We start from the raw sequence: 13,941 nt of genomic DNA, 5'->3' as shown, positions 1-13,941 counted from the left end.
CTCGGGGTGGCCACGCCTCACTCTGATACATGGTGTGTGCCCACCCTGTGTTGAGAAGGCGGGGCTTCAGGAATGTGTTTGTTCAGGCCATTGCAGGGGGAGCAGAGTAACCCAGGCTTGAGGCGTCCCCAGGCTGCCGGGCGCTGGGTGCCAGTGTGGGCCGGGGGGGTACTCATCCGGGCACTGTCCTCTCCAGAGCGGCTGTTGTACCAGTAGCAAGAGCTCATGCTCGTGCCTCCCTCGGTGGCGTTCCCTGTGCTGGTCATGCTGAGGCTCTGGGGACTGTCACACAGTACCCCCCCACCCCCACCCCAGCTCCCCAAAACAAAGTGGCCATATTCACTATCTTCTTCTGAAAAGGTAGCAAAGACAGTTTTCAGAATCAAAATTTGTCTTTTAGATTGAAAAATCTTGTCTCCATGAAGCAATCACTGCTTTGTTCTCTTCTGACTGTTGCCCGCAGATCAGCCCTGCCAGGGCCATGAGCCGTGCTGGCATCTGCTGTTGCTGCCGACAGCCCTGAGTGCCGCCTCCAGGTGAAAGCTAAAGCTCTTCGTTCAGTTTCTTTTTGATTTTTGTCTTTTTCCTTTAATTATAGAGATAAATATTTCCAAATCTCTTGTTATTAATTTCACTGAACCAAGATAATTTTAAGATTTTTAAAACAAATTTTTACTTTTAAGAAATCTATTTTTTAACTGAAGATTTAAAATGTATATTTTTTTAAATTATTTTTTCCTGTGCCATATCCTGGATTCTTTCTGAAGGCAGTAGGTCTGGTGTGGACTGTCCTCTGCTCATCCAGGCCTTGGCCCCCGCACGACTGTTTTTTCTGCCTTAGCCTTTATTGTTAGAGGAGCAGAGCTGTTTATGAAGGGACTTGTTCTTTCAGTTCATAGAAGTAGAACGGGTTTACTGACTTATTTATTGATCTGATGAGTCACACCCAATGCAACTTCCACTGTTTCAGTGTCTGTCGCTGTCATTCAGCAGTCCTGCTTTCTTATCAAAGAAAGATGGTGCAAGATCTTTTAGAACCCCTCGAATGTGTGTTTTATTAATGTGATTTGTAGGAGAAGAGGAGTTTGTCCCTGGTATGAAGGTACAGGCATGGTGGCTGACACTCTTCCTCTCCTGTGGCCATCATGCCTAGAACTGTTGGTCAAGATAGTGTTAATTTATACTTGTTGGGTTTTAAACCTTAAGCAGGATTTCTGAAATGGTTTCATCTATTTCTTCCATTTACATGTGAGGAAAGTATAGGTCCAGGGAGACTCACGTGCCTGTGTCTGTGCCCATGACGGGGAGTTGCTCCAATGTTGCATCAGTGGGATGAGGCACAGCACGTGGGCCTGCAGGTGCAGCCTGGAGTGGTGGTGCCTGTGTGCCTAGCCTTTCACCGAGCATGCAGCAGGGATCACATGTGCTCTTCATCTGCTTCTTGAAGGTTGCAAAGATGCCTTCTTGGGCATGTTTAAAAATTAAAAATCACCTTTGAAATACAACTCTTAGCCCCACATCTGTTGAAATACAATGGAATCTTGCTATACCCTGTGCCATAATTCATACCCTTATCCTAAAATGTGATTGTACCACATCTGCAGAAAAAACTCCCAGATCTTAGAGCATTGACATTAGTTCTTTTCTCTGATCCCTTCTTATCAAGAGGTTCTGCTGCTTGACTCTTAACCTTTATAAATGTGAAAACTGCCTGGAATTCAGTCTTTGTACTTGTACCTAAGATTTAGACCAGATTGAAACAGGAGAATGGGACATTGCTTTCCACTGAGAAGAAAGTACCAATTCATTGTTACTTAGATAATCTTTTCGTGTGCGTTTTTATTATTTATTTTTATTTTTGTTTATTTTTTGAGACGGAGTCACGCTCTGTTGCCCAGGCTTGAGTGCGGTGGCGAGATCTTGGCTCACTGCAACATCCACCTCCCAGGCTCAGACGATTCTCCTGCCTCAGCCTCCCAAGTAGCTGGGATTACAGGCATGCACCACCACACCCAGCCAATTTTTGTATTTTTAGTAGAGACAGGGTTTCACCATGTTGCCCAGGCTGGTCTCGAACTCCTGACCTCAGATGATCTGCCTGTCTCGGCCTTCCAAAGTGCTGGGATTACAGGCGTGAGCCACCGCACCCGGCCTCACGTGCATTTTTAAAGTGGTAAAAATGTTCTTAACCCATTTGTCAATTGTGGTCGACGTTGAAAAATGTAGTTTGAAGTTCAGTCTACGTATTTTATATCTTCTAGGGGCCCAGAAGACACCTGCTTTGAGTTTGGTGTTTTTCCTGCCATCCTGAGTTTCCCACTTGATTACCCGTTAAGTCCCCCAAAGATGAGATTTACCTGTGAGATGTTTCATCCCAACAGTAAGTGCTTTTGGAAGTAGTTTTTGTGGTACCAGGATAGGTACGGAGATAATATTATCAGCCACCTGAAATGTGGTATATTCTATATGTCTATGATGTAGGATCTTTAGAAAACACTTCTTATGTTTTGAAATTCAGCCAAGTAAGCATGGTGGTATTAAGCACATGATTTCAATTTTGAAGGTCAGTTTAATATAGATAAAAGACAATAGGCACCTGAAACCAGATGCCATTTGACCCAGCCACCCTACTTCACTGGGGAGGAAGTTTTACACATGGGTGTGTGCTCAGAAGGGGTTATGCTAATCTTTGTCATAGTGTTATTTGTAATGGTGAAAATTTTGACTAAACCTGGGTTTTTAACACAAGAATAAATTAAGTTATATATTGTATTAGTCTGTTGTCACGCTGCTAATAAAGACATATTCAAGTCTGGGTAATTTATAAAGGAAAGAGATTTAATGGACTCACAGTTCCACATGGCTGGGGAGACCTCACAATCATGGCAGAAGGCAAAGGAGAAGCAAAGGCACATCTTAGTGGTGGCAGGCAAGAGAGTGTGTGCAGGGGAACTGCCCTTTACAGAACCATCAGATCTCGTGAGACTTATACACTATCACGAGAACAGCACGGGAAAGATGTGCCTCCATGATTCAGTACTTCCCACTGGGTCGCTCCCATGACATGTGGGAATTATGGGAGCTATAATTCAAGATGAGATTTGGGTGGGGACACAGCCAAACTATATCATATATGTTAGAATGTGATGTAGATTTTTTAAATGATCTAAAAGAAGAATCAATGATACAAAGTAGTATTTGTGTTATATTGACTGGGAAAAGCAGTAGCACTGTTATAATTTCCTCTTGAAAAATAAATTCACATGTAAATGTATATATAACTGGAAAAGTAAGCACAAAAATGTTAAAAGTGATTCTTTTTTCGGATTGAAATTTTTTTCCTTTTTGTAAATCTTTTTTTGCCCTAAAATTAATATATATTAATTTTAAAAGGAGGAAAAAAATAAGGTCATTTAAGTGAATTGTACTGTAGCTTATTTGAAAATGTGTCCAGTAGTAGGAATTGGAATTCCTGAACAGCTGTAGTTTTAATTTTTTCCTTTTACATTCCTTTTACATCTTTGCCATAGGGGTTTTCAGGACTACCCCCCCACCCCCGGCCACTTCACTGGTGGAAATGCCGTCTGCCATTAGACTTGCTGTCCTAACCCTCGTTTAGGACTTCTCATTTACTGCAGATATTGGTACACACAGGTAGTGGGCGGCTGCCTGAGAGAGACCATTCGGTACTTCTTTTCTTATCTCAAAGCTGCTTCAGTCTTGTGTGCACAGGGGATGCTCAGAAGCGTGCCTTCTTTCAGGGAGATTGGCCATGCGCCTGAGTTAGATGATAACATGGAGGTTCATCATACGCTGTCTACTTAAGTGTGTTTTTGGAATTCTCCATAATAAAAAGTTAAAAAATACAATTGATAGGTAAGAGTAATTGAAGGAATTTCAAATTGGTTAGCTATAAAATGCAACTATGAAGAGGATTGTAGGTAATTAAAATACTAAGATTGTATTGAGGAGAAATATATTATTCAGAACAATACCTGTGACATGGCATTAGTGACAAATATGACCAATAAACTGATTACCTTATGTGACTATGTACTACAGGTGGTCTGATTATTATTTTTAATGTTCTGGTAATTATTTTTAATGCTCAGATAATATAGTTTTAAATTTTTGCCTTACTGTAATTGGATTATTTTGATCTTTTAAAAATTATCTTTGAGAACTATAGGTCTACCAATATCATAAAAACTAGTCAAAAAATACTTTAAAAACAATTCAACACATGTACTGAAAGTTGCTGGTATACAGTGGTGAGCAAATAATAGCAGACCTTCAGGAGCTTATGTTCCAAGGACAGGGATGGACATTGATAGGAGAATCACACAAACAAAACGCAAAGTCACATCAGGAAGTTCTGGACAGCACCTTGCAGAGGTGGTGGTTGGATGGACCATCTGTAGGGAGTGAAGCAGGAGTTACCTGAGTGATTCGGGGAGGAGGGGCCCTTCACATGTGCAAAGGCCCAGCGTAGGAAGTGACGGGAGAGGAAGGCCGGGGCCAAACTACCTCAGGCCTTTTGGTCAATACTGAAGGTTTTGATGTTTTCTCCTGGGAGTGGCGGAACTCCATTGAAAGACTCCAAGGGAGTGGCATGACCAGAATGATCTCTGACGGCTCGCTCTGGGTACAGTGCAAAGGACAGGTGGGAGGAAGCCAGGCAGGCCCTCGGCTGTAGTGGTCTAGGGTGGAGACACCGGCAACTTGGGAACTAAATGTGGGCACTAAAGATAAAGATACGTGTGTGGATCCACGAGAGGTTTAGGACACGGCACTGCTCTGGGACTTGGTGAAGGAGGGGCTGTGGCAGGGACACAGGTGCTTTTGATGCTTCTGTGGATGCAGTGTCACCCTATGGGGCCAACTCCTGGAGAAGGCAACACAGAAGTGGGAAACTTCCTGATTTTGTGGATGTGGATCTTAGGTGGACAGCCTGATGTCCAGGGCAAGTATGCATCTAGTTTCTTCCACTCTCCTTGAATGAGAAGTTGTGGTTCAGTTCCTGGATAGTAGAGCGTTCACCACTGAACGTTCACCACTGAAACAATGGATGAGTGGAAACACATAGGACCAGGTATGAAAGACAAGACTGTTTGAAGGTAAGTGATCGCCATTAACATTTGTAAATTTTCATGAAATTCAGAGCTTATTAATTCAGGTGAGTTAAATAAATGTATTTTAAAATTGCTATTTCTATTATTATAACTTTAATGGCTTTATAATTTTACAGTTGAGTCTATCTAGATGGATTACTGCATATCTGAGTATATATGGAGCCATCTGAGAATTCCTCCCAATTATATGTAAAAGAGGACTGATTAAATGCTGTGAATTGAAAATTTATTTCTCTTTATCAGACCTTTTGTATCTTTTTAATGATGATATTTGGTGGAAAGGGATTTGATTTAGACACATTGACCTACATTCCAGGTTGTACTGATGATAATTTACTTATTATTAGAGTAAGCTACCAAGAGAAATCCTGGTGCCTTTCTTTTTGTAGATATTTACATAATTCCAGTTGCCTTTATCATAGCCACGTGAACATATATTTTACACGGACTGGTTCAGGGATTTAATGATAGAATTAGAAATAGCTAAGGAACTAGCTCTGAAAAGTATTGTAAATAATCCTAATCACATTAGATATTTTGATAAAATATTTGCCAGATAACCTTTCATTTACTCTTTTTGTATATATTGCTTGAAAAAAATTCATATGAAAGTGGATTAGACTACTACGGCTGATTAGAACTGGCTGGGTCAGCCTGGAGCCTGTCAGTGAGTGAGCAGGCCCCACCGGGATTCCTGCAGACATGAAGCGTGACACTCAGGGCCCCAGGCTATGCCCCAGCTGTGCAAACAGCTTGGTTGCTGTGTCTGCAGTCTTTGTTCTCATTATCTGTGGAGCCTGCCCAAGCGCGGCGATGCCTCGGGCACCATTCCTGGGCTCACTTGGCTGCCTCTGACCCTTGCAGTCTACCCTGATGGGAGAGTCTGCATTTCCATCCTCCACGCGCCAGGCGACGACCCCATGGGCTACGAGAGCAGCGCGGAGCGGTGGAGTCCTGTGCAGAGCGTGGAGAAGATCCTGCTGTCGGTGGTGAGCATGCTGGCAGGTAAGGCCCGAGCCTCCTGGCAGGAGCTGCCATGGACACCCAGGCTGCAGGTGTTCTCCAGCCTTGCGTCATCCTGTCTTTAGAATGTCCTTTTCCTCATTTGCAGTTAGTTTATACGTGCTATTGCCATTTAATGTTATCTGCCTACACTTTTCCAATTGTAAGCATACCTTCTAGCACAGCCTGGGGTTGTATATTGTATTGTCGGCCATAATTAACTGGTCTCTGGTCCTTGATCGTCTTTTTCCCTCAGTAGGTGTTTATTGAGGACCCACTACATGCCACACACTGGACTGGGGGTGTAAAGCTTCGTGTGACAAAGACCCCAACTCTGTGTTCCTACGTTCTAGGGAACTGTCCAAGCCTACCAGCAGTTAGAGGCCAGTGGGATGCACCCTGAGATCAGACACATGCAGGGACTCTCGGGCCACTTCCTGGTGGGGCTGTCTGGGGTGTGTTTAGGACATGTAGGTGTTGATGAGGTAGGAGGGAGGGAATGGCGTTTTGGGGCAAAGGAAGCAGCCTGGGCTGAGGCCCAGAGGCAGGAGGTGGCTGACTTGATGGGGGCACTGCCAGCTCATTTTGGCCGGAGCCAAGGCTGCAGGGAGAGGAGCCCCAGCAGACCCTGGGGATTGGAGTTGGGGGTGTGATGTCCTGTGAACTGTGCCTTCGAAGGGCCATCCTTGCAGCAGTAACCAGTAGTGTGATGGAAGACAAACAGAGACTTCGTGGTGTTGCAGCAGCCTGGAGAGAAAAGAGAAGGGCTGAGTGGTCCCAGGGCTAAGAGGAAGGGGTGGGTTTGGGAGACCTTGAAGGTACAGGCTCTGGGACTCCTGGTTCTTTGTCTACCAGAGGTGCTGCTCTGGGTTCAGGAGACAGCAGGATTTGGGGAATAGTTTGAGGTGTGTGGGACAAGGGGCCTCCATCCACAAAAAGGGGTCAGACATGGGAGTGAAGATGTGGGGTCATTTCTGGATGAGGCAGTAGGTGATGGAGTAAGACAGAGGGTGACAGCATAGCAGGGAGGCGTCTTCCAGGGCAGGCAGGAGGAAGGGTGTGGGAAAGGAAGGCGGCAAGTCCAAAAGGAAAGAGCAGACCCAGCAGAGGGCCAGGGGTCGATGCCAGAGTGAGGCCACTCAGCTGTTCTCTGCAGAGCCTTTGGGTGCCATGGAGTGGGGTCTAGAGGGATGTGAGGTCAGGGCCTGTGACGCGAGTGTGTATCCTGAGAGGGCTGAGGCGTGAACCCTCTTCATGTGCTGAGTGGAGGGAGCCAGGCCAGGGGATTGGAGATTGGGAGGGAGGCAGTGGCTCAGGCTGTCCTCAGATGTCAGCTGTGGGTTTTATCCTCATCAACTCTGCTCTGAACCGGTCCCCATGTGCATTCTGAGCAGCGCCGCCGCCGCACTGCACAGCTGCTGCTTCAGCACATGTCATCCAGTTCTGGTGGTCTCTCTCCTTTCTGCCTTCCGGCAGGCCCTGGCTACTCCCTCCGTGCCTCCTAACTGCAGTTCTGCAGTGACTGCCAGTGCCGCTGGCCAGGGGGTGGGTCAAGTATCCTGGGGTCAGGTGTCTACCTTAGGCTGCACATTTGCTTGGGATTGTCTTGGTAGGAGCTGTGAGGGGCAGTTTTGCTGAGAGGGCGCTCTGTGAGAGAGAAGCCACACTGCAGAGTGTCTTGAGAAAGGTGAAATAAGCAGCAGGTGGTCCCCGTGTAGCTTGTCCGGGTGCCAGAAGTGCAGTGGCCCAGGAGGCTGCTGTGGGAGGCCGTGTGGGCCTGTGCTTAGGTGGTTGTCGCATGTTCACAGCAAGACAGATGACAACTTGTCCTGGTGTCTTCAGACACTCAGAACGCAGGAGTCATGAGAGTGGCTTTCGTTGAGACCTGCGTGGCCAGCACTCTAGAGGTGGGGCCGACCCCATGCAGTTCTCGGGTTCTTGTTTGTTTCTGGGACACAGCTCTTGAAAGCCCCCTCCAGTGTTTTAAATAAATGGGAGACCTTGCCAGGCTGCTTACGTACAAGACTCCCTTTTACATGGAGGGTGTTCCCTTTTCTTTCAGAGCCCAATGACGAAAGTGGAGCTAACGTGGATGCGTCCAAAATGTGGCGCGATGACCGGGAGCAGTTCTATAAGATTGCCAAGCAGATCGTCCAGAAGTCTCTGGGACTGTGAGACCTGGCCTCGCACAGGCGCATACACACCGCCAAGCAGCTCAGCATTCTCCCCCGGCACACTTAGTGACAGTGATGCTCTGTGCTGGTACCAAACAAGGCAGACTTGCAAGAACCACGGCATCTTTTTTTTTTTTCAAACCTTTCCTACTTCAAACAGGCTTCTCTTCTGAAATGATGACTTAATGTCGAATATTGACAGCTTACTGCAGTTTTACAGTATTCCTCACAAAGGGCTTCAGGTAGATTATCAGAGCTGTCAGCACTACCTCTCCCCGCTGAAACCAGCAGTTCATGGCTTCCTGTGGATTCCCTCCCTCCCTGGAGTGTTGAGGGGGTTGTACCTGCCAGACTTCCAGGGGACGATGGAATACCCAGAACGCTCCTTCTGAAGAAATGGGGCCCTGTAGCTGCAGCACAGGGGAAGGGCCCAGCACCCTTTCTGGGTCCCTCCTGGTTCCCTGTGGGCCCCATGAGGAGTCCATTACTTCCTTTCTTCCTTCATATTTTACAGGCAGATGCTTTTCTTATAATCTAATTACATCTTTTCATTTGTTATATATTACAAACCATCACACTTAGAAATACTTCCAGGAAATGCTTTTTTGAAGTGTGAATTAATAAGAAATGGGGTAAATAGAAAAGAAATTTATTGCTGATTGGCCAGGTGCAGTGGTTCTTGCCTGTAATCCCAGCTCTTTGGGAGGCCAAGGCAGGTAGATCACAAGGTCAGGAAATTGAGACCATCCTGGCTAATACAGTGAAACCCCATGTCTGCTAAAATTACAAAAAATTAGCTGGGCATGGTGATGCACGCCTGTAGTCTCAGCTACTCAGGAGGCTGAGGCAGGAGAATCGCTTGAACCCGGGAGGCAGAGGTAGCAGTGAGCTGAGGTCCCGCCACTGCACTCCAGCCTGAGCAACAGAGCGAGACTCAGTCTCAAAAAGAAAAAAAGAAATTTATTGCTGATCACAAGGACAGACAGTTTTTTCCCGACCATACTCATCAAAGATTTACATTTGTATATTAGTAACTAGTGCATTACTAGAGCAGGTGCAGGTGAGGTCTTTAAAGTTTCAATGAAAGTTTCTTCTGGATCTACAGAAAAAAATTTTTTTTTTCGATCTAAAAACTGGAAATTCTAGGGTTTTTGTACATTTTGGATGCACTGGGAATTTATTAGCACAAAATCATTCTTTGCAACTCAAAAGTCAGAAGGGACTCTACCATATCTTAGCTCAGAGCACAGAGGAGTGCCTTATCCCCACACTTGACTGGGCTGTGGAGGTGGGCATGTGGGCCCCTGGGCCCAGGCTGGGGACAGAGCCCTTGTTTTGTGACTTAGGATTTTGATGTGGTTCCCATGTTCTCTAACAGGGCCAGCTGAGCAGCACAGGCCAGGAGGCCACAGTGTAAGCAATAACAGATCTGCCACATGCAGAAGCAAATATCAGGCCTGTTGCACACAGGCGGCATTTAAATAGGAATTTCTATTTTTGAAATAAGGGATGGTCTATGAGGCATACAGTAGATTTGATGTGATCCTTTTCTTCCTCCCTTCCATAATGGATGGTGGTCTGTGTGACTGAACCCACACAGAGTGTCATGGGTGACAGTTTCTGGTTGAAGTAGCTCCACGCTGGGCTTCTGTGGACAGCAGATTCTTTTCCTTCTCACAGGGGGCTCATTTAAAATTTGGAGGCTGGGTGCGGTGGCTCACGCCTGCAATCCCAGCACTTTGGGAGACTGAGGCGGGCGGATCATGAGGTCAGGAGATCGCGACCATCCTGGCTAACAGTGAAACCCTGTCTCCACTAAAAATACAAAAAATTAGCCGGGCATGGTGGCGGGCGCCTGTAGTCCCAGCTACTCCGAAGACTGAGGCAGGAGAATGGCGTGGACCCAGGAGGCGGGGCTTGCAGTGAGCTGAGATCGCGCCACTGCACTCCAGCCTGGGCAACAGAGTGAGACTCTGTCTCAAAAAAAAAAAAAAAAAAAAATGGAACGTAGGGCAAGAACTCGTATTTGGAAGGAGATGGGGGAAAGGAGCGGTATTATACCTAAGCTGTATTTGCAGGCAAATGAGATGGAGCCCTCTCTGTAAAGAAGAGTCATTTGTGCAAGTAGACGGGGTCTGTGGGTGCAGGCCCTGGAGGGGCACACAATTGCCTGGAGGCTTCTGTGAGATCGGGAGAGGGAGGAGAGGCAGTCTCTTGACAAAATAAAGTATTTTTATTCATTTGTATTTATTAAATGAAAAAACAATCCCATGGTGTCCCTGTTGTGTGGTGGAACCTAATCACTCTGTTGAAATAAAGTTCTGTGTTTTCCCTGCCCTGCAGTGTGTGTCCCTTTGTCGTATTGTCAGAGGAGCCTGTGGCCACTGCCCCCAGGGAGCACACCAGATCATCCCAGCTGGGATTCCTCACGGCGGGGGCTTTTCTGCAGACTTGGGTTAGCTCTGGCACGTTTTCTTCTGTTTCTGATCTCCCTTCCGTCATTCTGTGGTCTTCCTCTGGAATTCTCAGGTTAGTTGGGGTCTGTGAGACGGATGTGTTCACTAACCTATAAATGACATTTTGCAGCTTTTTCAGCAGATGCCATCGTGTGAGTGGCACAGTTGACCACTAGAAGCCAGCAGGCTGTTCCGGCCGTGCTTCCCTCCTGCAGTTGCGTAGAAGCACAGCTCCCTGTCATCACTCTTCTGTGGTCCTCTGTGGTCACGGTTGGTTGCAATGAGACCTGCCTCTGCGTCTTGTTACTTAGCATGTCAATAAAGAGGCAGATTCCTGTGTCAGTGATTTGCTGTTTCTGTTTTGGTAGTTGGCGGTCAGCTTTCCTTTGTAATCCTGTGAGGCAGGGTCCCCAGGCTTCCCCAGGTGCTGGCGCCTCGTTCCCTGGGTTGGTTCCCAGGCTGCTCCTGGTGGGGTGCACTGGGCGAGTGCCTCAGCACAGGCCCCCAGGCATGTCTGTTCTGCCCTTTGCCCAGTGTTCTCACTAAGCATTCTTTTTAATGAGTAAGAACTCTAATGTGATACTGAGTTGGGGTCCCCAAGACCACCCAGGGCGGCGATTCTCCAGGAGGACAGAGGCCACTCAGGTCACGGTAGCCACGGCTGTGATTTCCCACAGGGAGGACACTGAGCAAAATCGGCCAAGGGAAGGTTCCTGGGGCCGAGTCCAGGGGCACCAGGCTCAGCTTTGGAGGCCTCTCCTGGGGTGGGGGTCACGCAGGACGTGCCTCACTCCCCTGCAAGCAGCTGGGACGCTGCATGTGCGATGTTGGGGATGCCCTGCCTGGTGATGTACCCGGGGGCTGGTCACGTGAGCAGCTTCTGCCTGGGCTGCGCTACAATCCAGACTCTCAGCAGGGATGTGAGTGTTCTGCCTAAACCACCTTGTACAAATAGCACAGGCCCAGTGAGGCGGGGCTCAGGGAGCCCCTCGGAAATCCCAGTTCCTAGACGCCAGCCAAGGGCCAGCCCGGCCAGCGGGCCTCAGGACGGCTGTCCCCACCCACTGTATGGACCCTTTCTGCACAGATAACCTTGGGGGTTGACAGTGATTTTTACCATTTCATTTGCTCTGTGTTTCTGGGTTTTGTCTGCTGGCACTGGTTTGCCACAGTTGTTTGCCTGTCTGGCTGAGTGCCATCCTTGATTTTCCCATGCACCTGTCTGCTTCCTGGGATGGGGAGGGCTGCTGGGGTGGCCAGGGAAGCTCTAGGGTCTCATCTTCTGGGTGTTGGGGCTTTTCACCCTTCCTGGGGGTTAGCGGCCCCCAGTTCACTGCTTGGGCCACAGCAAGGGTGGCGTCCACAGCTCTGACTCTCACTTCCGGGATTGCTGCACCTGCTGGGGCTTCTCCAGTCCAGTCTCTGTGTAGACGAGGTTGCTAATTTTTCAGAGGAGTGCTGTTCTGTACCAGTTTCTTCATAGGATATAGAACTGCTCCAGCTGCACAGAAAGGCACCCCAGGGCAGCCCCAGCTTCCCTCCCCTGGGTGCGCCTTGCACCGTGGCCCCCTGAGCTGACAAGGTTTCTGCAGGCTGGAATTTGTGCTGGAGGCGAGGGCCCTGGGGATGCTACCTGGACACAAGGAGGGGACAGGAAACAGGTACAAAGATTCGGGGCTGCCAAGGGGCAGTGAACACACTAAGGACAGGTGGATTCTGGAAACCCTGCCCTGGAGGGGACCGTGGGGCCGCTTGGGGTGGGGGCAGGGGTTGGAGAGGGGCTGTGAACAAAGCCAGCCCCTCTGGGTGTTGGCCTGGGGCCTGGACCCTGGGCTGTGGGGGGCACCCTGGGAGGAGGTCTCGTCGTGCTGATGTGGCGTGGTGGCCCCATCTGGGAGGGAATGCTGTTGGGCCCAGGTCCTGGCTGAGCCCTGTGGAAGCTGGAGGTGTTCAGCTCCTCGGATCTGTCCAGGTTGTGTCCCGTTGTCACGAGAGCTTGGCTTTGTTGAGGGGACAAAGCAAGGTGAACCTCCCTGCAGAGGCAGGAAACACCAGCTTCCTCCCCCAAACCCTGGCACCACTCAGCCAGCCATAGCCTGTACCCCCTCCCCATCCCGGATACACCTTCCAGGCCTCAACACCCACCGAACCCACCCACTGGGCAGTGCCAACTGGTACCCCGAGGCAGGTCTGGTGCCCCCGAGGCAGCTGGCCCATGCCCTTCGTCATCCCCTGGCGAACATCTGTAACCCCTGCCCTTGGCCTCACCCCGTTGAATGTCCCAGCCCTGCCCTCTGCTGGGTGGGCGTACTGGTTCGGGGATCCCGTAGGAGCGTCAGGGAGATGGGGCTCTCCACCTTTGTGCCCCTCCTGTGGCCCCGTTCCCATGCCTGGACTGTGAGCGCTGCTGGCTGTGTGGAACCTGACCTGCAGGGCCCGAGCTCTGACACCAGAAGTGGGCAAGTCCTCACACATCCGGGCATCTTCCCCTCTGAAGGCTTCCCTGTGAACCCAGCCATGAGATGTCCGAGGACGTGCTCTGAGGAGTTGAGGTGGGGGAGGTGAGGTCATTTGCCAAAGCCCCAGCCAAGAAATGGTCCTCGCCGTGCCCCGGTGCATCGCTGAATCTGCAGGGCCCCCCACCCTCCAGGACTGTGGCCCCTCTGCCTCCAGGGGGTGCGGTTGGTGGCATGAGGCCCACTGCACCCTCCTATGCAGTGTCCACCTAGACCCAGGGGCCTGCTGGGCAGCCTCCACTGCTCCACCTTCCCCCGCTTCAGGTGCTGGCCTTTGCGACACAGCCACCTCACGCCTCTTCTCGCACCCTGGTCTGGTCCTCTCAGTCCCCCCACCATCAGGCTCATTAGCCCGCCTGCTGCACTTGGCAAAGCCTCACCTTCCACTCTGGGCCAGGAGACACCAGGGCCCGGCTCTCAGCACCCTCCCTTACATGCCTGGAAGTTCCTCTGTCCACCAGCTCAGTGGGGAAGTGCTCTGGACACCCCAGCCACTTTCCTTCTGCTCCAGACTCCAGATTTTCCTCCCCCTGCAGTGGCCATGCATGTTGTCTGCCTCCCACAAGTGTGGCCCTGCAGCCCTGCCCCCAGCTGGGTGGTGCACTGGTCAGGTGACTCACTCCCCTACATCCTTACCAGAACCCCCCGGGGGCTGGGGTGA

The 13,941-nt window shown here is 49.5% G+C and overlaps 1 protein-coding gene and 1 long non-coding RNA gene across 3 annotated transcripts in view; both read left to right on the top strand.

Annotated features, from left to right (window-relative positions):
- UBE2G2 (ubiquitin conjugating enzyme E2 G2) overlaps positions 1-10,644 on the top strand; it is a 33,197-nt gene extending 22,553 nt beyond the window's left edge. For both annotated transcript variants that reach the window (XM_531493.8, XM_003319116.6), the window contains 3 exons: positions 2,262-2,380; positions 5,997-6,137; positions 8,197-10,644. In XM_531493.8, the coding sequence (XP_531493.1) occupies positions 2,262-2,380; positions 5,997-6,137; positions 8,197-8,309 (373 nt within the window). In that variant the 3' untranslated portion in view covers positions 8,310-10,644. The remainder of the gene's footprint in view (positions 1-2,261; positions 2,381-5,996; positions 6,138-8,196) is intronic.
- A 7-nt stretch (positions 10,645-10,651) lies between these two features.
- On the top strand, positions 10,652-11,110 carry LOC134809221 (uncharacterized). Its single transcript, XR_010154393.1, has 2 exons — positions 10,652-10,763; positions 10,895-11,110. It is a non-coding gene; the product is annotated as an uncharacterized LOC134809221 (long non-coding RNA).
- The last annotated feature ends 2,831 nt before the right edge of the window (positions 11,111-13,941 follow it).

The sequence above is a fragment of the Pan troglodytes genome, chromosome 22 (assembly GCF_028858775.2).
Source record: "Pan troglodytes isolate AG18354 chromosome 22, NHGRI_mPanTro3-v2.0_pri, whole genome shotgun sequence".
Lineage (NCBI taxonomy): Eukaryota > Metazoa > Chordata > Mammalia > Primates > Hominidae > Pan > Pan troglodytes.
The sequence above is the reverse complement of the archived record's forward strand: the minus strand, read 5'-3'. Positions and strand labels throughout refer to the sequence as shown.